Raw genomic sequence first — 27,962 nt, forward strand, 5'->3', positions numbered from 1 at the left:
ATAAAAAGACAGCTTAGGCTAATAGAAATTGGCACTCCATTCGTAGTGGTTGTTGTTGTCTACCAAATAATAATAAAGTAAAACATGTAGGCCTATGTCCGGCACTTTAGGCAGGGTGATTCTTTGTTATTTGATCCTATCTGTGACCTCGTCTCATAATTTATTACTTTCTTTTTCTCACAAGTCTGAAACATCGAGTCGTACCGTCAATGCGAACTTGGATGTAAGCTTAACCTTTATACCATGTGTGTATTCGTGTGTACATGTTGACGCAAATTGAAGAAAGTAGAAAACTTGGAAGTATGACTATATATCCCATTAATTTGCCTCTGTATTTTGCAAACTAAAACAAGAATACTTTAATAAAATACGAATATGAGAGTAGGCCTACTGTGAATTATAAATTAGATGCCAAGACAAACTGATCGTAAAAGTCCGAGTCACTGGCGCTTACAAGTTGTGAATGAACGCTGTACATGTTTATACTCGTCACATGTATATCCCCATGGTCGGGTCACGTTATGTAGGCCTATTTGCATGCTTGTCGTCGGTCAACCTGGGTTAAAATCCTGGGCGTTTGCGGACCGAATATGGCAACCCAAAATTTACGGTCGACCTGGGAGAAACCGATTTACGATAACTTAGGTGGTCTATCGTGTGCGATACGTTATTTTGGGTCGACCTGGGATTTTTTTCTCCCAGCTTGACCCAAAACGCGTCAGTACTGTGCAAACACCGCCGGTACTTCACTGCCAGGTTCCAGAGTAAAAAATAAGTACATCAGTGCGATAATACTCATACATATGAGGGAGGCACTTATAAGGAAGAAGAAGAAAGTTCTAGAGAATAAGTTCGACATTTTTAGTTATATTACTACATGGCTCTGGTACATTCTTAAGTTTAGAAAATTTAAGCTTACCTCTGCTTCTTTCACGATCAGCTGAACAAATGACCTTTAATCAGAGCTTTAATTGACAATCCAACAGTAACGTGCCTTTGATGTGCTATAAATATAGGAGTACTGAATTGAGAATTAATTTATAGTTAATGACACACAAAAATAGCATTTATATGAATGAATTATAAATCAATATATATAATATATGAATTATAAATCATTTTTATGCGCAAATTTGTCGTTAAATATTAAAACACATAATATTCAAATCACCTATATTTTGTAGATATAGCACAGAAGGCACGTTATATTTAAGTGGAAATTGCTCATTGTTCATTGCTGGTTTGTTTACATTACAATCAGTCCATCACTGTGTACATACATGTATGATAGTGTAAATTCATGAATGGAGGTTGATAGTTTATGACTGTGCTGCAATATCATCAGCTGTGGGAAACAGGGCCCGGGGGGGCACTCAACTTTGGAAGTGACGGTATGTGCCTGTCAATAGGCCCCCTCTTTTGAAGTCGACTATACCCGATGACCCCCTTTTTTTTTAGTTGCGGCTACCCGATGCCCCCCTTTTTTTGGTTGCGGCTACCCAATGACCCCCTTTTTTCTAGATTTTCTAGAATAGCATCATCAAAATGCCAAAAAATAATGCCGAAACTTTCAAATTTTGCTCAATTTTTTCAAAATTATGCCGAAATTGTCAAAATTTTGCTCCATTTTTTCAAATTTTTCTACCCGATGACCCTTTTTTTGAAATCTTATACTCAATGACCCCTTTTTTCAAAATATTATACCCAATGACCCCCTTTTTTGAAATAACGCTTTGAACCCGATAGGCCCCTACTTCGCGACGCCGGTAGGCACATACCCGTCACTTCTAAAGTTGAGTGCCCCCCCCCCGGGAAACAGGGTAAATATAGTGTACATGGTAGCTAGCCTATCATGCCTGTAGGGCATCAGGCTTACATACATCATCAATGATCATGTATGTATTTTTTAATCTATAAAAATATTTCAATTTTCGCAGCACCACTGCATGCAAATGATCAATCCAGAATGTATTAAGACATACATGTAACATATTATTTACAATTTCCTTCAATCGTTAAGTTTGTTATCAACTTTAATAATGTCAATGACTTTTATGTTAAAATTGTGCTTTTGATCTACATACACAACTCACGACTCCACGAGTACAAACAGAACACATATGCACATCCGGCTGATTCCATTTATTATTTAGGTACAAGTTGGGACATATCACATGTGTAAACATCACAAATATGCAAAAAATGCAGGTTTGAAAAAAATTAACCTATTTACGAATGGAAATCTTTCTTTATTTACGATTATTTTTATTATTGTTAGATGTGGCCCAGCCAGTACTACTATACCGTATAATGTTGTCTTGTCTATCATTTTAGCTATGAAATTAATATTTCAATTAAAGAAACGGAGCTCAGACAAACTGGCATTATAATAAAGGAGAGAAAAATCAGAACCGCTCGGATTCGAACCAGCGAGCACTAACGATTACATGTCGTATAGCTCGTCACCACACGCCACAACAGCTCATGGCGAATCTATCGGCGAATTGAACATGTAATGATTTTATTCTCTCGAAAATGTCTCACGGCTAATGTAATTTTAATTATAATTAGAGGCGGCCTATCTGCTGTGTCCTGGCAGAACACCCGGCAGAACATCAGTCAATATGAGACATTAAATATTAAATGCGAGGATCCTCGCATTTAATATTTAATGTCTCATATCGACTGATGTTCTGCCAGGACACAGCAGATAGGCCGCCCTCTCTAATTAAAATTAATATTTCGTCATAAAGTGGGAGCCTCGCCAGAGCAGTTCTTCTGGGGTGAACCAAACCTTCTGGGAGTGTATAAATGTCCTTGATCATGTTTGGAAATGTTGCCAAACAAATGACTCTGGCGTGGTATAAACATTGTCATTATATAGCTAAGTCACTTTCAATTATCACTGATGAATTTCATCCCAGAAGAACTGCTCTGGCAGGGCTTCCTCTTTAAGGGCATTTTGTGATCCATAGCCTCATCCCCCCACTTTTCCAAAAAAATGGAGATTTTTATACCACTGGAAACCTCTGGCTGTACGAAAAATTTCTTGCAGATTAATTTGTTTCAAAATATCGTCAAATTTGAATTATGTTCTGGTGTACCAGAATGTAGCAGTCAGCAGTGTAATATAATCAGTGGCGTAACTATGTGGGGCAGAGGGGGGAAATGTGCCCCGGGCGCTACCCAGTGGCGTAGCTGGGATTTTTTCCAGGGGGGGGGGGGCAAGCCTGTATGGGACGGGGCCCAAATCTACCAAACGAAAATGGGGGTAGGTGCGAGTGGTGCGACGCACCCCCATTGAAAACAAAGTGTACTTTCAACTTTCAAATATATCAAAGAAAAATAAAAAACAAAGGTAAATATTAAATTATACGTTTAAATTTGGCAATACAGTGGCCCAAGAGAGAAAATGGTAAACCGGGTTATTACTGAGAAAAATTTGCTTTTTTATTACTAATTTGGTCTTACATGTATATAGAAATGAATTTTGGCCATAATTCTTGCTAACTTCCTGGTTAAAGTGGCGAAGCGCGCTAAAAATTTCCAATTTCAGACAATTGTAGCCCAAAATGAAGGTAAATATTTTATGTAAAAGGCCAGTCTTGTGCCAAGCCGCATAAAATGTAAGCAATGTTACCATATTTAGGTCCAAAACATGGTGTTTTGGGAACATACCTTAGGCTATTTTAGGGCCTGGACCCGGTACCCATCTGGTCTAATCGTAAATCCGGCCCCAAGTTTGAAATAGCTCAATGGTAAATGACTTAATCGGCCAATTTTGTGTCGATACTGAAAATTTTCGGTTGGGGCATGCTACAAGAAACATGTTGGACACAGCCTTCTTGACCACCTTTTTCGACTTTTCTTTTTGGGTTGACCATTTTATTGTTTTAGTCAATATACTGTTCCTATGTGCTTTTTTGCAATTAGCATTTCAAAAGATTTATATTTCTTTGTCTTCAAGAAGTCATTACAAGTATATTGTCGAGTATATTGATAATAATCGTATGGCCCTACATATCGTAGGCCTATGGATTCCCCCTTTCTCTTTCCCTTCTCTTCCCCATCTTTTTCCTCTCCCTCCATCCTTTCTCTTTTTTCCGCACTAGGGGGGCGGGGGCCCAAATAGACAATTTTTGCCAGGCTTATTGACAATAATCGTATATGGTACGGTATTGCATATCGTATGGATTCCCCATCTCTTTTCCCCTTCTCTCCCTCTCTTTTTTCCTCTCTCCTTTTCCTTTTTTTTCCCTTCGCTAGGGGGCTGGGGCCCAAATAGCGCTAGGGGGCGCAGGGTCTGAGGGGGCGGGGGCCCAAATAGGCAATTTCCCCCCCCCTGTCCCCCGGCAGCTACGCCACTGGCACTACCCTTAGGGGGCGCCAAATTGACCAATTGGCCAGAAAGAAGTTATCAATTGGACCAATTAGCAACGTTGTTAGAATAATTTCACCACACAAAAAATTGGGGTGAATTATTTGCAAAGCTCCATTCTGATTGGTGATTAAAGTGAAGATATATGTAATTGACCAATCAGTGGCAATGTTACAAATGTAGATCGGCAGGTAGTGCTCAGGGGGTTAATAATGTAAAAAAGTTGCATGTACAATAGCTGCCTTTTGCTATTTTTTAAATGATTTGGTATAGTCCCGTTTGAAATTAGTTGCCTTTCTGTTTGTTGTACTGAAACCATTTTCATTTTCTGTATTTCAGCATTTACTCTTCAGCTCAACACACAGCCCATGCAGACTGCAGACTAAATCTGATGTAAAGTTGTAATTCAGAATGCCGAATGGTCATAGGTAAGCTGTATGTATGATATATGATGATCATCCAAAGGTTCAAAATCTTAGACTGATTACCGACTGACTGACTGATCATCAGTCTTACAAATGTACATCCCATATACAGGAAAGATTAAAGCAGTCATTTTACCAGCAAATAGATTTGAATTTTCATTCTTTTAAAATGGGCTGATTTTTTCACAATTATGAAAGTGTGGTGTTTTATATCCAAAAGGAGTGATATATTTACTCTTAAAAACCACAAAAAGCAGGTCTTTTTGAACAACTTTTATTTTCTCAGGTTTGAAAGTGATTGGCACAGGCAGGCCCGTACGCAGGGGGGGGGTGCGGGGGGTGCGACTGCACCTCCCCAAATTTGCAAAAGTATCCCAAAAGTCCCAAAATGTAAGAATTTGGGAGCGTAGCGAGCAAAAAAAATTGTGTTTTTTACGTTTTTTGGTCAAAAAAGGTCCGAATTTGGGGGGAAAAGTCCACTTTTCACAAAATCGCCCCCCCCCTTTTGGAAAAAGTCCACTTTTTCAAAATCAGCACCCCCCCAAAAAAAATCCTGCGTACGGGCCTGGGCACAGGATTTTGTAGAATGAGCTAAATCTATTTCAGCCTATTTTTGAAGTTCTTTATGATTATAGTAAGTTCCCCTGCACATGTACCGTATTCATTCCATTAACCGCCCAAGGCGCTTAACAAAGTAATTTTGGGTGGGCACTTGTTTTTTATATTGTTTACATTATTACATATTATGTAAAAATTGGCCCAGAATATGGACTTTGTGTATAGAGGCCTTGTGTTTGATACACAAGTAGTTGCATGCATGGATTCTGCGTATAATGATAGAGGATCATGTGTAGTATGTCAATGGGTGGGCGCTTATAGGGGCATGGGCGGTTAATGGAACAAATACGGTAGGTCTTTTATACTTGTTGGGAGTAATTTGAAGCAACATTAATTTTCATGCAGTTAATATTAAACATTGTTACTATTTTGCTTTTTAATGAAAGTTTGTTTGATTATTGCATTTAAATTGGAATTGCCAACTCTGCTAAAGTATTGTACAGGCCATGCTGTATGAGGCGAGCGATCCCTCTCGCTCGATCGCCACCGCTCGCCCAAACTCAATTTCTAGAGAGCGATTTTCAACCACTCGCCTAGCATCATGCTAGCGAGTGAGTGACCGCTCGCCTTTAAAATCTAGACGGCAAGGCCTGATTTGTATTGAGCTGTTTTGGTTGACTTTATTAGTGTTAATTCCAGATGTAGGTATTAAATTAATGTGGTTGGGAAGGGAGGGGGGGGGGATCACACCAACCCTCTATCCTGGGGCCCAGATGGCTTGCAATACACATGTACACTCTCTTTCATCAGTCAAATTCAATGTAAACTTTCTTGACATGTTTTCTCACAGAATCCTAACTCCTCCATCCAGAATCACCAGAAATACGCTACTACTTCAACCCTTCAAATGCAGATACTGTTTACGATTGTGGCCAAATGTTGATAGGTACAGGAAACACGTGAGAAGTCATCAGAAATGGAAAGGTGATCAAGATAAATCTGTACGCCCAAAATTTCCACGAAACTGCGATCGTGATAAACATGAGAAGACTTGCTCTAAATTTGAGTGTGGTCAATGTGGCCTGCTTTTTAAAAGTGTTTCAGAGTGTTTCAGACACGCTCAAATCCATGTGAGAAAAACAAGTCTGTATGATGATTTGAGCAGCATGGTTTCTTCAAGCAATAATGATAATAGGAGCAACAGCGGTTCTAATGTTCGTGTTGATAAACAGGTAACACTAGAATGTTTCCTTTGTAAGGAGGGTTTTTCTAGCCAAGAAGATCTGAGCAACCACATTAAAACACATCTCGAATTTGTAATTCAAAGCAGTGAACATAATGAAATGAAGACAACACAAGCATATCATAGTCAGGCCAATAAGGTAAAAGATAAAGGTGATCATCAAAAGAAGTGCAGCAGGAAAGTACATCAGTGCAAGAAATGCAATTTAAAGTTCAATTTTCCCAAAGCGTTGAAACAGCATCAGCAGGAATTAAATCATCACGACGACCAGAAAATAGGAAGTGAGTGGGTATGTATGTACTGTTATAGAATCTTCAAACAGAGTGCGGCTCTTACACTGCATATGAAATGCCATGACGTGTGTGCTGTGGTTTGTGAGCCTGTTGAACCCTGTAAAATCAAACTTAAACCCTTCAAATGCAGATACTGTTTACGATTGTGGCCAAATTTTGATAGGTACAGGAAGCACATGAGAAGTCATCAGAAATGGAAAGGTGATCAAGATAAATTTGTACGCCCAAAATTTCCGCAAAACCACGATTATGATGAACATGCGAAGACTTGCTCTTCCTTTCAGTGCGGTAAATGTGGCCTGCATTTTAAAAGCAGAGAGGAGTGTTTCAAACATGCTCAAATCCATGTGAGGAGATTGTGCGATATCTGTGGCTATAATTTTTCTATCAACCAGGATCGTGATGAACATTCCCAAAGTTGCTCTAAATTTGAGTGTGGTCAATGTGGTCTGCTTTTTATAAGCAGAGAGGAGTGTTTCGGACATGCTCAAACCCATGTGAGAAAAACAAATCTGTATGATGATTTGAGCAACAGAGTTTCTTCAAGTAACAGTGATAGTAGGAGCAACAGCGGTTCTATTGTACATGTAGATGAAGCTGCATGTAGTGACTCAAGTCAGTCATTTGGTAGTGAAACAACAAATAGAAATAAAGTGGCTAGAACTTTGGCAGCAAACACTCAAAGTTGTTCAGTGACTAACACTCAAAGTAGTTCAGTGACAAACACTCAAAGTAGTTCAGTGACTAACACTCAAAGTAGTTCAGTGACTAACACTCAAAGTAGTTCAGTGACTAACACTCAAAGTAGTTCAGTGACTAACACTCAAAGTAGTTCAGTGACTAACACTCAAAGTAGTTCAGTGACTAACACTCAAAGTAGTTCAGTGACTAACACTCAAAGTAGTTCAGTGACTAACACTCAAATTAATTCAGTGACTAACACTCCAAGTAGTTCAGTGACTAACACTCAAAGTAGTTCAGTGACTAACACTCAAAGTAGTTCAGTGACTAATACTCAATGTAGTTCAGTGACTAACACTCAAAGTAGTTCAGTGACAAACACTCAAAGTAGTTCAGTGGCTTTTGTTCAACCAAAATCGAGTCAAGCAACAACACATGGAATGGGTTTTGTCACAAATGATGACCAAAATGAACACAAAACAATGCATGCAGATGAAAGTATTGACATTAGTCAGCCACAAGGAGATGAAACGGAGTACAGAAATAAAGTAGTTAGCAGTGTGGTATCAACTGAGTGTAACAAGTCTAAGCAACACTTCCGATTCAGATTCAGATTCAACTTTATTTAGTATTCTATTACCTCCACGACCCATTATTCAAAATCGCGCACTGTGATTTGTTGAAAAGCGTCACGTGAGAGCCCATTATTCTGCAATAATGGGTCGAGCGCCGAAACATTCTATTCTACGCACAGCATCACGCTTGGTTACGCGTGCAATATTTCCGCGATACTCGCTGTCACTTAAGCGTACGCGCTCTACCTTGAAGTAAACAACTTAAAATAGGAGTGGGCTATAGATGGCTCATACTTTGTTTTATTTTCTAAACAGTTTTTTTTGTTCTATATAACCTATCTCAGCATGAAATGACAAAATATTTGGCAGGGGGTCTGAGAAAAAAGTGTGCAGCGCCCTCTTGTGTCACCATACCTTATCTTTGTGGAGGAGTGGATTTGAGTACAAAATCCTTCATAGTACTCCTTTTCTGGCATATTGCTATGATTTTGGTGTCTAAATATATGTAAATGAGCTAAAGATACCTAATTTTGAAAGTTTCGTGAAAATCGGACATTCCGGTTTTTTTAAAATTGCCATTTTGGGACAAAATTGAGCGTGAGGGCGCTTTTCAAGATTTTGCGCAAATTTCTCTCCTTTCGGTATTTTAATGTTTACATCTATGGAGATACACCGAAGTTTGATCTGCTTGAGAAATTTGAGCTTTTTAGCAGAAGTAGTTTGTCCGCAACGCTCATCAGAACGTTCATTTGGATGCCACCATTGGATTGTACATGATAAAAGGTTGTTGACCCCCATGTGTTTGTATAGCAGTATTGAAGGAACATTCAAACGAGTGCTACAGACAAACTAATTGTGATAAAATGCTCAAATTTCTTGAGCAGTTTGAACTATAATGATCATCTTCATAGCTATTATTTAACTTAAAAACAGCGAATGGACGTTAACTTTCGAAAGATCATGAAAAGCGCCCTCATGCTCAATTTTGACCCAAAATGGATTGTCCATTTTTAAGAAAACGCAATGTCCAATTTTTATGCAACTTCCAAAATTAGGTATTTTGAGCTCATTTACATATAGTTAGACACCAAAATCATAGCAACATGCCAGACAAGGACTACTTTGAAGGATTTTGAACTCGAATCCACTCCCTCAACAATGATAAGGTATGGTGACACAAGAGGCGCTGCACACTTTTTTCTCGGACACCAGGCCAAAAATTGTGTCATTTCATATTGAGATAGGGTTAAAGGAATAAATAAAAACTGTTTAGAAAATCATATGACAAAAAAAGTAGTTTTCACCTCTGTATAGCCCACTGCTACTTAAAATATTTGTGCCAAAAAATGATATCTTCTCTTTAACTCGCACTATTTTCTGGTAATAGAATAGAAATAAAGGGTGCAGCATTATCTCTTTACATAAATAATGTGTCCTCGGCAGTAAAATGTTTAAATAATGGGTTGCCACGCTTCACCCATTATTTACATTTTACTGCCTCGACACATTATTTGGGTGTAAAGGATAAAGCATTACCCTTTATTTCTTAAATATAAGTAATAAGATTTTACCAACTTAGCTATTTCTGGGAGGGGTTAAAATCATTCTCACAAATTTAAAAAAAATGACCAGTAACCAATCATTCACATTTTGTATCAAGTGTATACGCTGGCCAAGTGACGTAATAAATCGGATTAAATACCATAGTAATAGGTGAAAACAATTTTGAATATATTGTGCTGCACTACAAGCAGGTTGCACTCATCACCTGTGTATGTCTGCAATCATAGATTGAATAGTCAATACAATACTAGTCTTTTCAAAGATACTAATCTTACAGATGCGAGTGATCAGCATATGGTATTATGGTAATGGCTCAATGCAGAGGTACTGCATGAACATACGTACCAGTGCAGTGTGGTTTATATATTCAAAAATTGTTTTCACCTATTGGTATGGTAGTTAATCCGATTATTACATAACTTCGCCAGCGTATTGATAAATTTAAGCTAATTTATTTTGCAAGGCTACAATAATTATCTGTCATGATAATAAATAATATTAATCCATACAATGATTATTTGTGTTTGATAGTGACTTCTTGTGTCCTACAATGTAGGGAACTGTGTATTTCTCATCTTCTCTGATTTCGCAAATAAGAGCTCATTTCCAAACCGTGTTAAATCCACAACCCCATGTGTCTCATTTACTTGTGTGATACAAGCACAATCATTTTGACAAGTTTGACATTACAACAATAAGTTGTACCATCAACAAGCCATTATTTATCATAACAATGCTGCAAAACAATATGCACACTATTGTTCTCATGTGGGAAACAAAAGCCTCACATGGTAAATTGTTACTGTGCATCCATCCACTGTTTGCTTTGTAATGGTGCATCCAACTAAAATTATAATACGTTATAGCATCACAACCTATTGCAATATTGCCCAGGTAAATCAGAAACATGGGTTTGTGGACTAAACACGGTATGAAATAAGCTCTATAATTATATTGAATCCCATACGCTAGCATAACTCTGCAGAGCATACACCTGTATAAAAGTTTTGTTGGGCGCAGTAGCCGGGGGAACCTTTATCTCAATTTACCATCTTTGGCCCCAAGATTGTGTTACAAATGAATAAATCAAGGGTTTAGGACCAGGAAGCCCTATCTGCAATAGCTGCCTGGCCCACAGACATTTGGATAATTTCTGCATTCTATAGAGGCTGTCAGCCTTTCGCCATCTTGTGGATACAAATGATACGCTGGATTCTGCGTCGGACACTACGCGCAGGGCGCAGCTTACCACGCAGCTGTTATCACGCATCACCACGGTGATTTTGCTGTTCACGCATGGAGATCGAACGACCATCGCAGGCTGTACCCACAAGATGGCGGCATACGACGTCACGCTGGCGGCCTCTATTGTACACAAAAAGTATGACACCTGGCAGTTATTGCAGATAAGGCTTTCTTGCCCTAAACCACCAATATCCAGTAGCGGCACCAGGAATATTTTTTTTTTTTTTGGGGGGGGGGGCAAAGTTAATTTCAAAATTGCCGTAAGAAGTGGGTTTTGCCTCACAAGTGGGAGTGGGAGGGGGGGGGGCAAGGAAAATATTTGGAGGGGGAAAATGCCTCTCCCCCACTGCTGATGATATCTACTTTATCTCCTACATAATATTTTATGCCAAAAATACATAATGAGGGTTTAGGGAAAGAAGGCCTTATCTGTAATATTAGCTGCCTGGTGCCAAATGCACAATACAGAATGCAAAAAATGCACAATACACAGTCAAGATTAGTAGGTAAATTTCATGGGAAAATTTTCTGGACATGTGTATCAATGTGAGTGTAACTTCGAGCCTGATCCCTGACCCCCCGGCGGTGACCTCGCTATTCAAGTCTTAGTTATTTTAAATTGGAATTGTATTTTTGGCCGCACTTTCGATAGAAATTAATGCATTGCAAAATTATTAAATATTATGGGATCTTAATTTCTTCACATTAATATCATAAAATGTAATTTCAAAAATATTTACCTACGGAAAAAATATTTATCTACGGAAACTCTTTTTATAACATTATTTACTTCCGACAAGTAACTTATTTTGAATCCAAGTAGAAATTCTTCCTATTCAAATACATTGGAAGAAAACCCGCTGTGCTCGGGGTCACATTCGATAATGCTAACATGTCCAGAAAATTTTCATGTGAAAATTTTTTCCTTTTAATCTTGACTGATACAGAACGCAAAAAAAAAAAATGCAGATATGTCCGCCTGGCACGTACTAATCCATTGAAATGTAGATTCTTGTGAACAGATATTGAAGTTTGATCCTCATAACTTCTTATGAAGTCTACAAACACTAACGCTGTAAGCATGGTAAGAATCAAACGATTCCTGAAAATCTGTTGTAAGCAAAATTAATTCTCACACTGTGATATGAAATTCTAACCCTGCAGAATTTTTTCAAGTACATGAAAACAAGTAGTATACTGCATGTACTGAATGCAGTTTAGCTCCCTCATTTTTTCTTTAAAATTTGTATTTTTTGCATTCATGATTGTAATGCCCAGTGGTGTACTAAAATAACATGTGAAAGAATAAGCCTGAAGTGCTTTAACCCAGTAAACACAAAAACGTTTTAAAAACGTTTTAAATAAGTTATATTTTGGCTTTTGGTTTAGGTAAAACGTTTTAATAACATTAAAATGTCGGGTTATATAAAGGTCATGATAACGTTTTAAAACGTTTTGTATGAAAACACACTACAACAATATTTTGAAATGTTTTCAAAAAATGTTATTGTAAACTATTTTTGCAAACATTTTTGCCAAATATTGTGTCAATACTTAAATAACATATGTTGAAATATTTGAACCCAGCAAACACAGAAATGTTCTTAAAATGTTTTTTCAAAACCTTTTAATAACATTTAAATGTCGGGTTATATAAAGGTCATGAAAACGTTTTTAAAACGTTAATGAAAATATTTTTGGCAAACATTTTTTGCAAAATATTTTTTCAACCCCAAAATAACATTCTGTTTAGAAAGTTTTGTTTTGTAAGTTTTCAAGAATGTTTTTGAAATGTTATTTAAACGTTTTTATACCATTTATATAACCCGACATTTAAACGTTTTCTGTAAAACATTTTTGTTTGCTGAGCAGTAGATTATCAAAAATGTTTTTTAAGGTTATGAAAACGTTTTATACTCTTAATATACCCTTTATATAACCCGACATTTAAACGTTTTCTGATAACCTTTTATAACCTTTTGCGAATGATGTCGAAAACGTTTTGTGTTTGCTGGGAATTACTATAAAATTAAAGATTTTATATTACCATTAATCCAGAGATCTTCAGTTTTATTCAGAGTTCACAGATCGAGCTAAATGATATAAAGCATTGTAGGCGCTGTAATGAAATAGTAGTTAACTAGTTTTCTTTGTCTCATTTGTTTGGCTTGAAATTAAAATGGGAGTATGTGACAATGTGATCAGTACATACATAGGCCTACATACAATCATACATACAAACTAACATTTAAATAGGAACCTATTCTTTATGCAAATCACACATCAGTTTAAACCAGTGCAGATTATGACCCAAAATCTTCAAGTGCCATTCAGACCCAGACTCAGACCCTTAGGTTTGAAATATACACACCCTCATCAAGCTTTTATGGGCCCAAACTCAAATATAAAATGTTTATGTTATACTGGTCCACTTTTTGTGACACTTTGGGATCGCAAATCAACAGCAAGCAACAGGCAATGTGCTATTCCAGTTGAAATCCTCACACCCCCTATTGAAGATGGGACTTGATCTTCCACGCAGGGAGTGCGAATCTCAAATGGGATGGAAATCTACACTCCCTGTGTGTGAGATTAAAGGGAGTCTGTCAAGCTCCTCCATTTGGATTTTTTTTTAAATAGTTGTCTGCTGCCATCAATTTAACCTCTGCTACAAAGTACACAAGTTCCCCTTTATCACATGCATGAGTACCAGCAAATGACTTTTTCAACCTTGAGTTTGTAGAAGAGGCTATAAATTTCTACAAGTCCGCCTACTTTTTTGTAATTATTGATTATAAACCAATCACAGAACTCGATATAAAAAGTTCACTTATTTGACCCTTGATTCTTGGGCAAGCTTTGACAAGGGCAGTAAAATTTATTACCCTATCAGTACTAACTCCTTGGAATTTAACCTAGTGACCTCCAGAAGTAACTTTCACTGCCAAGTCCCAGTGTCAAGTTCATGAGCATACATGTACAAACTACAAATTGTGCATGTGTGTAGCTAGCACAACACAGCAAAAAAAGATATTGTGGATAAATGTTCATTTGGTCCAGTCAGTTTCAGTAAAGCTTCCAAGGCCTAAACCCGGGCCTGAACTGAAAAAATGAGCACTACAACTACGAGTCAAAAACAAGTATCGTCAGGTAGGCCTACTGCTCGCTGAGTAAGTTTGGGGAGTTCCTTTCCCAGACGGAATTTATCCCAAACCCCATGCCAGATCTATGCCTAGGCCCCCTCTCCTAGTAACTGTATTAAATTCAGTACCTTGTATCATTTTTTATCATAAATATGTCATAAATGGTTACAAGTCTTGCTTGAAAGACTACTCCCCTCATGTATTTTTTCCACTTTCATGTCAAAATATTGTGCAATGACATGTGAAAACATTTCACAACATTATTTTAGGAGAATTTATTAGACTAAAAATTTAGCCAAATGTTCACTCACATTGTGGGTTTCTTTTTCATCCAAAATTCCAAATGTTTACAACATTAATACCTGCCATAAATAATGTCACTTGAGGACTTTGGAGTTTCTTTTAAAATATCAGTATCCCAAATCAAACCCAAGTAGGAATTCCCTATCATGAATGGGCATGTTTTGACATTCAAGATGCAAACTTGACATGACTAAAGAGTATGATGGACTCCGACAATCAGACATCAGGGGCTGGCTTACTCCTGGATAAATTTATAATGTCAACTTTTATTCGATTGAGGTTAAATTTTTATTTACAAACCATGTTTAATGAGTAATTCTTAAATCATGTGATGCTATATTATAATAGTCTTCATTTATCTTCAGAATTATTACAGCAGCATGTTATGTCAAATTAATACATATTCTTTTTTGGGAAAGTGAAAAAATTATCATTGTAATTTAGAGCAATGTATAATATAATAATAGCAATGGGCCTACTTCTCGATTTATGATCCTCAATTACTCCTACATTATACCCATGACCTTTTGGGTTAGTTCACAAAACCAATCTGTGACAAAACTCAGTCAAGTACTTCATTAAATTTTATGGGGTACCTTGAACTTGACAATATGGAGCTACCTCTAGCCAGCTAGGTTTATTTACATTCAATGCAAGTTTGGGACCCTTGCTGGTTCAATGTTGTTTAATTAATGCACCCACCCCTGTATTGAAGGGAGGCCCAAAGTGAACTCACACCTTTTTGATAGGGTATAAAATGATTATGCAGGCTTGATTTCCTTATTTATTTCTGACATTTGACAAAAGAAAATCCAGAAATTATGTGAGTATGAATGATTAACCTGCACTTCAAGACTTAAACATACATGACATCAACAATAAATAAAAATAAATCAGTAAAATGAATGTATTGTTGGACAAAATCTTTAATGTAAATTTATGAACACATGCAGTTACAAAAATGCCATTTGGCTAAGAAAATTGATATTACTGATTATATACCTCATATAAAGATTCCTGTCATCTGATTGGTTGAAAGTGCAGTCATTGAATTAACTATGCCCGCAAAATGAACTATGGACCGGTCCATGGAAATGAACTATGGACCGGTCACATGCGTCATGATCAAACTGCGCGTTTTTCCGAGCGTAAATGATATTACGCACGCGTTAATGTTTTCACGCGCTATAATTACGCAGAAAGCGCAGATTGTAATCTGTGTGCCGTTCGCATTGAAACTATTAATTTCTCTTCCCAAAATCGATGCTTTTAACCAAACAGATGACAAGAATCTTAAGATTTGGTATATAAAACAAATATTGACTGCTTTTTATTAGGGGCATGGTTAAAATTATAGGCCTTGGTGATCTCAAAACCACGACTATGCCCTCGGCCACGCCTCGGGCATAGTAATGGTTTTGAGATCACCTTGGGCCTATAATTTTAACCATGCCCCTCATAGCAGTCAATATTTGTATACTATTTGATAATAATACCGGTATTTCAAGTTGGATTTCATGCTTCTGGCAAAGGCATCAAGCCTATCCAATAAGGGTATGCCCAGTGCAGTGGCGGACCGGGATTTTTTTGGGGGGGGGGGGCATGGGGGAAAAGTGAATTTGGGAAGGCAAAATCAACAAATTGTGCGCAAAATTGCAGCAAAGAGTGTAAATTTTCACAATTTTAGATTTTTACTCAAGACTTCGGACGGGGGATTCCATGCCTCTCTTTGCCGCCACACCTGATTACAATGTGTTATATGCACTGTCAGTCAGCTTCGGTCTGTGGTGTCAGTATAGACGAATCCAAATACACGCATTCCTACACCTGACTAGCAGCTTTAGTTGGGTATGAAAGGGGTTTTCAGTTGGTGTTTCGAAAATTGGTAAAATCACTAGGAGTTTGTAGTGTGATGCTTATTTCTTTCATTGGTTTGAAGAGATGAAAAATTTACTTGCAAATGGTAGACTGAAACAGTTGCAAAGATCTATATAGCAACGGCTCTCTTGAATAAAGGCGTACATGAGCAAGAAGAAATGGCCAACAAAGATTGGAGGTTGGAAGTCAGCCCCGGAAGTCAGCATCCAGACAATTAACTGCATGCAGCCAATCTCTTGTGGCCACATCATGAATGTTACACCTTTATCCAAGAAAGCCATCATTTTAAATCAAAATGCAAGATGCTTCAACTGACCCAATACAGGTAAATGTTCACCCTTTTGGTCAACTTTATGCGTGGAGAGCTCATTTCTCCTTCATAGTGATTTATCATTTTGAAACAACTGCTGATTAAAAACTTCAAAGAAATCTAATTTTATGCCAAAATTAAATCCAACAAATCTTTGTTTTGCACTGAATGATGGTTGCATGGATGCCTGAAGGATCAGTTTTCAAATCAACAAAATATATGTCAAGTTATGCAAAGAAATGTTTGGTAATTTTAAGGGGGAGTTATTTCTTTTGAACCCTGTATCTCAAAAAGGATTTTTACAGTATAGGCGATTAGGCGAATCCATGCAACCCGTAGTCCACTTGCCCATTGTGCATACTCTGGATATTGTATTTAAGCTTAAAACTCTGATTTAATTAATGTGTGCACAATTGATTTTCACATCTGATCAGTCACCCTACTCCCTCTGTTTGTTAGCTTCCCAAGTGGACTACTGACATTGCCTTGCGGTTAAGATTTTTAACACGGGACTCTATGGAGAGTTAGGCCAATTTCTGGCCTAACTAAAATTGGCCATGATGTAATGCATCTTTAAATGGATCTGCCTTGTGATTGGTCACCCATACCCCGCTATGGTTTAAATCGTCTGGGCCCGCGCCATTACCATTAACTACACCGTAAACAACTGTGGTATTTGCGGCGCTTTTGTGTTGACGCGAAAGTTAATCTCTCATCAAACATCTAGCGCGTACTAGTGGTTAATGGACTGATAAACAAGTATGCTTGACAGTGTGTTTTTAGAGAGCAAAGTCCAGGGGGTAAAGTTCTGCTTACAATTCAAAGTTCATAGTCGAATTTTCGGGTTCGCTATCAATAAACTGGTAGATTCCAAAATCAGAATTGTTCAGTATTAAAGTGAGCCGTTATAATTATGCAAGATAATGTTGCATTCAATTACTTTTATTGTCACTAATCGTCTGATATTTTTAACTCCTTATGACCATTTTACTATTGAATACGGTACTTTAATTTTAATAAACATCAGTATAATTTTGAGTTCAATGAAATGGGTTCATCATAATAATAACATATTTTTAATAAAATAAAATTCGACTATATATGGCATAGTCAAAGTCATGGTCAGGATTTGGTCTGCCATCTTTAGTTTCCTGCTAGCACCAACCTGGTGTTTTGAGCGCCCGATTGTGCAAATAAAAGCCGCCTAACACCTAGAGAAGATGCAAAGACGAGGAGGGTTAATAATAGAATAATATATACAATAGAGGTAATCCTGCCGCACCTATTCATATAGTCCTTTTATTCATCCATTTGTACATCTATGAATAGATGCGACGGCGGGATTACCTGCGGAATTATCTCTATTATAGGCCTATTATTCAATTAACCCTCCTCGACCTTCGTTAGGTGTAAGGCGGCTTTTATTTGCACAACTGTTGGGACTGTATCGTGTTGTATTTAATCATTCTTTTGTCTACCTGTGTTTCCGCGAAGGTGTAAAACGAGTGATGGAATGCAGTTTAAAATTCCCGCCAAGGCCGAATCATTTCACATTTTGGATGCATTGTAACCGACGGGGACCCAACTAAAGGCTGCTAGTCAGGTGTAGGAATGCGTGTATTTGGATTCGTCTATAGCCAAATGAAGAAAAGTAGAAAAGTCAAAACAAATGAATATGTACACGCAATTCATGAATCATCACCTTATAGCCCAAGTGAAGGTTGATTTCAAAAATCAAGGTGAGCATAAAGACAGCAAGGATATTTTCTTTAATTTCAGATATCAGTGATGCCAAATGATACAGAAATAACCAAGTTATGAAACAAAAACTGATAGAAGGCACAGAAGTTTCACCTCAATTGGTTTATGTTTATTCAACATGTTCAATCATTGCAAGTGCCGCCGAGACATTCACCATGTTGACAGAAAATGAAAACTCATGACGTACATGATTTGCACAAACCAATAGGATTGCATATTTTGAATTTATATTTTCCATCGGTTTTAGTATTAGTATCAGTCGGACAACTGGATTTCTATGTGGACATATGCCGTCGGGAAACCTGAATTCTGAATATTGCACCATCCTGCTATCTGGACCGTGAGGGCCAAAGGAGGAAAGTTGAAATTGAGATACAGGCAAAAATATCACAGAACTTGAGAAACAAGTATGCAGTATATAATATATGATAGCCCAATGTTTGTATAACATGTATAAGGTAATAGCTGGTAACAATTATAATAACTTTTCATGGAGCACATCGTGTCACATACATGCATACATGTACAAAATTATATAGAAAGGGTCCAATTTGGACAATCGTATGATTCATAATTTATACATTGAGAGCACTGTATTACAAATAAAGGTATTATGTACACACGTTTCTGTAAAGCATATATTAAATGTTAACATATTCTACCTAATAAACACCCTGAGAGCCACCTATGAAACTTTCAAGTGACAACTGGGTAGGAGCCCATTTTTCGTGTGACAAGAATGAGTGTATATAGATGACTAGGGGGAAGCTTACTTATTTGTGTCTTCTAGTTATCCATCATATACCCTAGGCCCTGATAACGAAATTCAACAATATTCAATATCCAAAGCAATATCCTCACTACAACGGCCCCCAAAACAGAACTCCCACCCACATAATCACAAAGTGACACGAAAGCTTCATTCCATGAAGCATTTCTCTCGATTTGATCATCTTCTACTCTTCCCTAAAAAATCATTATAATACCAAATCTAATCACCATGGAATTCACCATATCCCGTCCAGCTCACATTGGGCGCCACATTCCTTTTTTAAAGGAATTTTTATTAATGCACCTATGGAAAACCCCATTGAATGCTATTTAGAGGTCATAGACATGAAATTAGCCTCATTTAGGGCGTGTTCACACTATAGTTAGTTTGACCCACGTCCCAAGTTGAACCTGGGATGACCCGGATCGAAAGTGTAATGTGAACAGAAAAAAGGCTAAAACTAGAGCTAAATTGCGCATACACATATACGCGACCTTAGCAATAGCTAATTAACTAGGCCCATGGCTAATTAGCCCAGCTATCTAGCATGCATGCATGTATTAAGGCATAAACAGCCAGCAGTAGTATAATATGCTGATTTTACTGAGAGGTCTTTTTTGAAATGAACTGTAATTTGAAATTGACCATAGGGACAATGGGAGCAAGGTTAATTTGTTAGCTCACCTATAGCATATGTGAGTTCAAAAGGTCCAGCAGTTTGGTGTAATTCATTGGAATATACATGTATAACTACAACAGAAGTTTATAGTATCATATAGCCAAGTAAAATAAAAACCATGTTTCAAGTCCGGTCTTTGTAAAAAAGGAGGAAGAGGGGCTTTTTATTTTATATTTTCATGGCAAAATCGGTGTGAATACCCATAATTTGAGCTGGCCTCTTTTTATTTTTGTTCTGAGGATATAGGCGGCTCCTCTAATTTTCATAAAACCTTCCAAAGTGTTTCTTGTATATTAGCAAGGCTATAGAAATATATCTGCTTCCTAGATATATTTTTTGAAAAGTTATAACTGAATAAATATATAATTGAAGAAACCTCAAAAAGGAAGCGGAGGGTACATGAAACATGTTTATTTTTTTATTTGGCCTTATAATTATTAATTATATTACATAATTATTTTCCAGTTGTGAAATCATTTTGTTAACCAAAATTATTCAATATTCATGTAAATATTTCTGTGCAACTTTGGTCATGCGCTATTAGAGTGCGACTTCCTAAGGTATTTTTCTACATACCGAAGTAATATCTGCATGACCTTTGACCCCAATGACCTTTGACCCCAATGGATGAATACAATGTGTAATGTTATCATGCTATATTATAATTTGTGGAATGACTTAGCATTTTTAGTAACAGAACAGAAAATCACATCAGCCATAATGATCTTCAGTATGACCTTTGACCTCAAGGCTAATGCATGTGTCAAGTGACATCATCTTGCTGTGTAATTCGTGTAAGAAGTAGCAGTTTTAGTAAAAATAACAGGAAATAACTTTTTCGGCCATAATGACCTTTCCATAACCTTTGACCTTGAGTTGGTCATGTGACATTTGTGCCACCAGCTATTGGTCCTGATGACCAAGTAACATTGTTGTACCATATATATTTGCGACAGCAGCAACATTTTAGGGTATTTGGTCATATACCGTGAGTATCCCTTAATGACCTTTGACCCCAATTCTGGACAATAACTTTTAGACAGTGGGTATAGCTGATGCATGTACCCAAGTGCCATCATCGTGCTGTATAATTTGTGGAAGAAGTAGCATTTTAGTGAAATCACGTTTTTGGCCATTGACCGGAAGTGGATGACCTTTGACCTGAAGTTGACCATGTTTCATTTGTCCCCCACCTAATGGTCCTAATGACCAACTATGGTCAACATGGCTCAAAGCATATGGCTACGGTGGCTCATTATAAGATTGACAGAAAGAAAGAAAGAAAGAAAGAAACAAAGAAAGAACTTGACAGAAACAGACCTTAGCAATTTTGCAAATTGCTAAGGAAAAACAACCCAGGTCGAAAATTTCAACCCTGGGAAAGTGCAGGGTTTAACCCGGTCTGACCAGGGTTGGACCTGGGTCGATCGTAGTGTGAACAGCAATGCCATTTCGACCCGGCTTATGTAGGATGATTTTGGCCATTTTCAGTCATATTGAATTCAGTATGTTAGCTTTATGAATAGTTTTGGGTACATGGTTGATTATTTTTGGTTTATTACTTCAAAATATGATGGGTGGGCGCTTAATTATAGGGGCATTGCCACATTAGCGGCTATTAGAACGACTACGGTACAGCAAAAACAACTTGATTAATTTGATGCTTCATTTACACAGAACGCGGTAATACGACGCAATCTGTAACCAATCAGGTGGGTTGCTATGCATTCACGCGAACATAACGAATTGCAAATCAAAACAACTGATGCCATCAGCTTTGAAAATATACCGATTTGCCAATCTTGATCGATGCGGGTCAGGTTTTTCCCTGATTCGCTGTGCTAGTGTGAACAGAACTGTTTGACCCGTGTTAACTCGGGTCCAGTGTCAACAATCCTAATGTGAACACACCCTTAGTCTTTATCTTTGTGGTTATTTTTCATATGCGACGTTAATGAATACCTATGTACAAAGCCTTTGCCACACAAATTACACTGATACTCTTTCTTCCCGTCGTGGGTTTTCAAATGCGATTTGAGTCCAGCAGCTATGGAAAAACGTCTGCCACATGAAGGACATAAATAAGGCTTGTTTACCGTATGTAGCTTCTGATGTCTTTTTAGCTTATACATTCTTGGGAAGCACTTGCCACAGTATGAACACAGGTGCTTCTCATTTGTCCCGCTTGTTTCATCACCACTGTGGTTCCGTGTTATGTGAGCCGCTAGGTGTCTGACGGTAGAAAATGCATGCCAACAATGCCTGCATTTATACTGCAGGGTATCAGGATGCCTGTTTTTTATGTGTTTCCTCAAATACACCTCTAAGGTAAAATTCTTCCCATAAAATTCACATTTTGAATGTTCAAGCATCAATTTCATGAATGCTCTTGATATGCCTTTGTAAGTCTCTTTCACTTGATAAACTTTTGAAGCAATACTTGCACTGAAAATGGGGAGGCATTTCTTTTGTGTGCACAATTAGCATGTGGTCTTTCAAGAAACTTTTCCTCTTGAAAAACTTATCACATTCCTGGCATTTCAAACTTTCGCACCCTGTTTCCACATGCTGGCTTAGCTCACTCTCTTGTAGGAACTTCTTTCCACAGTTTGTACACTGAAAAATTTCTTCACCGGTATGAGCTTCTCGCATGTGAATATCCCTTTGATACTTTGAATCGACTCTTTTCCCACATTTATCACATTTATTCCTGATCCTCTTACGTTTATACCCCGTCGCAACTTCGCCCAAATGTTTCTGTAACTTAAGCAGAGTAGGAAATGTTTTAACACAATGGCGACATTTCAGATCGTTCTTATCATCACCATGACTTGTCCAATGTTGAGTCAACTCTTCTCTAGATGCAAACTTATCCCTGCACTGCAAACATTCAAATGGAGTCTCACCGACATGAGTTTTCATATGAGTAATAAGACCGGCTTTCCCTTTTATCTTTCTGTCACAGTACATGCACGCCATCTCGTCTTGCTTAATACATTCACAATTATTCTTTATGTGATTTAGTAAGTAAGTTCGAGATTTAAATGCTTTATTGCACTGATGACAACTCAGCGCTTTCTTATCAACATGGCTTGTCCGATGTTGAGTCAGCTCTTCTCTGCTTGAGAACTTCTCTAAGCACTGCATACATTCAAATGGAGTCTCACCACCATGGCGTTTCATATGCGTTGCAAGAGACAGTTTCCCTTTGCACTTCATGTCGCAGTACATGCACACAATCTCAGTTCCTATTTCCTGACCACATTCATGAATCATTATGTGCTTTTCTAAGGAAGTTTGATATTTATACGTTTTATTGCACTGATGGCAACTCATAGTTTTTGGACCACCATCATTGTTCAGGGGCGTAGCAAGCGGATGGACAGGTTGAACGAAGTAGATGGGCTCCAAGGGTTCAGGGGCCCTGAGCAAAGGCGAAAATGACGTAAGTGCTGATAAAGGAGTCGTTAAAGGGCCCCGCACAGCTCCTTGTCCATGGGCCCCTGAGGATCTTGGTACGCCCCTGTCATCCTTGCTTATATTTCTAACACACATTTGCTCATGTCTGGTGCACTCTTTTTTGCTCACAAAACACTTGCCACACTTGCCACAAATAATGCTTGGGTGAGCTATTTTTGTATGTATAGTAAGACCCATTTGGCTCGAAAATGATGCACTGCACTGATGGCATGGAAAATGACTGTGCGGTTGGATGAGTGGAACAAATTTGTTGTTTTTTTCCAGGTTGTCCTTTGTGGCAAAACCCATTGCATCTATAGTTCTTTCTAAATTTGGTTTCGTTCCAAAATGCCTGTTGCAGTGCTCGCATTGAGGGTGCGAATTCCTCTTCCTGGGTATGCTGGTGGCACGATGTATGGCCACACCGTTTCTAGTATCTGAGATGGATTTGTGGCTGTTAAACCTCACAAGGGAAGGAAATTGCTGCCAACATTTATCACACTCAATGGCTACCAAACTGCTAGCCACTTTATTTCTGTACTCCGTTTCATCTTCACGTGGCTGACTAGTGTCGCTAGCTTCATCTGCATGTATTGTTTTGTGTTCATTTAGGTCATCATTTGTGGCAAACCCCATTCCACATTTCCTGCACATCCATTGGAGAAGTGAATGTTGCCTTTTCTCATGTCTGGCCACATCTGATTTTGCTGCAAGACTCATGTTGCAATGATTACACTTTGGCTGGATACCAGATGCTTGATGAGTTGAACCACTTTGACTGTCAGAGATGCATTTGTGGTCATCAAACACTGAAAGCGTTAAGAAACGCCTTGAGCATTTGTCGCACTCATATGCTACCGAAATTTGGGAAACGTTCCTTGTTTGTTGCCAATTGTCCTCGGTGGCAAAATCCACAGAATCATGCATCTTTAAATGTCTTTTTAAAGACAAGTTTTTTCCAAATTCCCTTTTACAGTGGTCACATGTAGAATGTGAATTATGAATAAATGTATTTGAATAACTGTGTTCTTTCAGGGGGTCATGTGTGGCAAACCCCTTTGCACATTTGCATTTTGGTTGGACATGAATCGCTTGATGAGTTGAACCACTGTCTGAGATGCATTTGTGGTCATGAAATGCTGAAAGCTTTAAGAAATGTTTCTTGCATTTGTCACATTCAATTGTGCTTTTTGTTTGTTGAAATCCATTTCCTGGAACAACAGAAACAAGGGCTACTTGCTCTGTGTTTTGATTTTGGCACAGTCTGACACCCTTCTGCACTTCAGAGATTCTACTTCTCCATTTCCGATGACTTCTTGTGTGCTTCCTGTACCTATCAAAATTTGACCACCATCGTAAACAGTATCTGCATTGGAAGGGTTGAAGTAGTAGAGTATTTTTTGTGATTCTTGATGGAGGTGCTTGTACTCTGTAAGGAAACAGGAAATAAATATTTTAAGTTAGAATTTAGAAAAAAGATTAGGGGGAAGAGAGAGAACACAGGGGGAAGGAGAAGAAGCAAGGCCGTTTACCACCTATGCATAAAGACCACTTTTATCTACATGTACATGTAGGGCAGCCTCAATTTAAAACTTATTGGTTTTACATAGGCTAAAAGGTAAATTACAAAGTTATTTTTTATTGCAGTCGTAAACACATAGTAAGCATTGTAAGCAGAAACTTCCTCCCATTGAAGAATTGCGGTCTGATCCTAAAAAATACAGTTAAGTTACCCGGTCTGAATTCCTGGTAGGTTACCAGAAGGTCATATGTTTACAAGCCTTGCCCTGGCCCACTTTCCAGCCCAAGTGTGTACCGTATTAAAAGTCCAATGGCACTGGAAATGAGTTGATAAATTCAGTCCCTAGCCACAAAATCCAAATACAAGCTAGAGACATCAGTTCAATATATGCTAGACCATAAATTCAAAGAGCCCACCATGTCAAACAGCTGTTACATTAAATATTTTGTAGGTATATATAATATTTCACGAGATACCATTGCTACTCACATAAAATTTTCAAAGTGCAAATTTCGCACTCCACTTTGACTTGATCCCTAGTGACACAGGTATCCAGGTTCATTCCTGTAAAGTACATAATTTTAGTACCCGGGCACAAAATAACCAGAAAATCCCAGTCTTAACAGTATTACCTACCTATTTTGGTTACACTGCATTCTGTATTTGGCTTTCATGTTTGGGTTATTGAATGTTGAGTCTACAGGGATTTCTCATGGGCATGATGGGCTGGTGCTGACTAGTGTTGTTCCCTGCAGAACAAATGCTGAAATACAAAAAATACAGCAAGATTAACTAGTAGTAAAGAAATTTAAGAGGCATGGTCCAAACTGTTCATTTTCAGTTTTCTATCTCACATTTTGGCAAATCCTGCTCAGTGCCAGATGTGGCTGATATGCTTAGATGAGTATAATATACTGTAGTGTAAATTGCCAAATGTTCACAGGGCAGCTATTCCACTTACCTACTTCTGGTCTAATCTTTTCATTTTCTGTTTCAGATCTCACATAAATAAATATCAACTGCTCAGTGCCAGAAGTGGGTAGTGGAATAGTAGCTTCCCTATAGTACACAGTCACCAATTTTTTTTACGAAGTTGGATAAAGTTTAAGTTACAAGTACATTTTAATTATTTTTGTTTCTATTGAACAGCTAGCAATGCATACTAATTCAATGTCACTGATTATGTTTATGATAAAGACTGAAGTCTTGCTGGCAGGACTAGACTAATGGACGCACCCTGATACCCCGTCCCCATTCAGCCATTGCCACTAAAAAGTACGCCAGTACGGTGCCCCCCCGGGGTTTGTGAACGGTCCCTTAAAGTCATAATCATGATAATGTACGATCTTTTTTTCAGAATTTACCTTTATTTTTTTCAAAACCGATTTTTTGGCATATTTGTAATACTTACACATGTTCTAACTTAAATCTATGAGCAAACTGTCAAATTCGTCCTATTTGTAGTAAAACGGGACGATTTTTCTGTTAGTCCGACATAAAGTCATAATTTTTTAGATTATGACTTTATGTCGGCCACGATCGCAAACCGTAGTCTCGTACAAAACTAGCTTGGCTCCCCGCTTCAGCATCGCTGTCACCCAAAGACCCCATATTTTTTTACGAACACATGCTCTGTCCATGCTCTGTCACCCAAAGACCCCCTATTTTTCCATTTGATCTGTCACCCAAAGACCCAAGTCCAATTTGAACAGTAACTTTCATTTATCATGGATTTTGTTACTTATTTCGAAAAAACAAGGAAATTTGAAGCCATTTAGAACTAAATACTCAATTTTCGAGGTTTCTGTGGCCCTTTTTTGGCTCTCACCCAAAGATTCCATTTAAAGGTCATGTTCTCACCCAGTGTTCGAAATAAGCACAGTTTATCCTCTTGTCCTCTTGTCCAAAAATCACTGGGGACAACCATATTTGAGCTAACCTAAGTACTTATCCCCTGGACAACCACTATATTTTACCTCCAAAAGGATGACACATTTTGGGGACAACCAAAATGTAGTGAGGACAAGCAGAATTTATGCTTTAGTTATCCTCAGGATAACCTCCATATTTTCCTTATTTCGGACACTGTTCTCACCCATGACTCCATATTTTTCACATTTTGCTCTCACCGAATGCCAAAAATCATGCTCTCACCCAATGACCCCATATTTTTTACATTTTGCTCTCACCGAATGCCCCTTAGTGCGAAAGTGCCAGCCCTACACCTATATCCATTTCATATTGAAGTGCCCCCTGCCCCCCCCGGGGCAAATTCCCAATGTTTTTCGCGTCCAAATGTATTGGGAACTTTCATAATGATTGCATATTATCATTTTAGAAGAAAAAACTGAGAAAAATCTAAAAATTTAAAAAGATCGTACATTAAGGCTTTAATCCTGACTCATATTTATTGCCTGAGTGCTTTTGAAATAATATTAATTATTATGTAAACTTACAGGTTTGTCTCTTCGTCTCCTCTCCCGAGTTTGTTTGCACGCAAAAAACAGCTGATAAAAACCAGCGCTGGCAGAGAAAATAAAGGTAGAGAAGCGACACTCTCTGCAAACTGCCTATACCGTGCTATACAGCGGTTGAAGACAGGCGTCATCGCCGGCCAAGTCTTACTACGAACGTGTAATGAGAAGATACCATAGAGTCCTACATAGAGATCTGAGGAAGAGACGGTCCGAATTGACCTAGTGACCTATAATTTATTAGAGAATCACATTTTTAGAGTATTTGCTCCGCCCACCGCTGTCAATCATTCTAATGAACAAATGAAACAAGCTCTGGCATTCTGGCAATGACGTAATCCTAATTATAAATGAGAAAATCACATTGTACATGTAACTGTCTGCTGTACTTCATGTCTTCCAAAAAGTGCCGGAGTGTCGCTAGCCTGGCGCTGGTAGTGTAAATTGTAACGTGCCTTCCTTGTGCTACTACTTTTTAATATTCAATAAAATATTTCAGTTGAACATTATTTTATGGTTAAAATCGCATAACATTAGTGTCCGGATAGATAAATTGTTTATTTACTAATTTAAAACAACAAATCTATTCCTTTTGTTTAAAAAAATTAAGTTACCTATTAAAAGGGTAAATGTCCACACCGTATATTTTTAAAATATTAAAGTTGGTTGAGCTGGATCTGTGCGTTACTTCATGAGGTAA

The 27,962-nt window shown here is 37.9% G+C and overlaps 2 protein-coding genes across 3 annotated transcripts; one reads left to right on the top strand and one right to left on the bottom strand.

The window, feature by feature from the left end:
* Positions 1-1,258: 1,258 nt before the first annotated feature.
* LOC140145677 (uncharacterized) lies at positions 1,259-9,561 on the top strand. 2 transcript variants are annotated; one of them, XM_072167363.1, is made up of 3 exons: positions 1,259-1,820; positions 4,718-4,806; positions 6,212-9,561. In XM_072167363.1, exons 2-3 carry the CDS (start codon positions 4,790-4,792, stop codon positions 8,205-8,207), a joined length of 2,013 nt encoding a protein of 670 aa, XP_072023464.1. In that variant the 5' UTR covers positions 1,259-1,820; positions 4,718-4,789; the 3' UTR covers positions 8,208-9,561. The 2 variants fall into 2 exon arrangements, with proteins under 2 accessions (XP_072023464.1, XP_072023465.1); XM_072167364.1 differs by having other exon boundaries at positions 1,259-1,391.
* Positions 9,562-22,171: 12,610 nt separating this feature from the next.
* Positions 22,172-27,685, bottom strand: LOC140145694 (uncharacterized). The gene is made up of 3 exons (XM_072167379.1): positions 27,245-27,685; positions 25,425-25,551; positions 22,172-24,695 (listed from the first exon to the last, which is right to left on the bottom strand). Exons 2-3 carry the CDS (start codon positions 25,460-25,462, stop codon positions 22,172-22,174), a joined length of 2,562 nt encoding a protein of 853 aa, XP_072023480.1. The 5' UTR covers positions 25,463-25,551; positions 27,245-27,685.
* Positions 27,686-27,962: the final 277 nt, after the last annotated feature.

This window comes from Amphiura filiformis, unplaced genomic scaffold, assembly GCF_039555335.1.
Source record: "Amphiura filiformis unplaced genomic scaffold, Afil_fr2py scaffold_594, whole genome shotgun sequence".
Lineage (NCBI taxonomy): Eukaryota > Metazoa > Echinodermata > Ophiuroidea > Amphilepidida > Amphiuridae > Amphiura > Amphiura filiformis.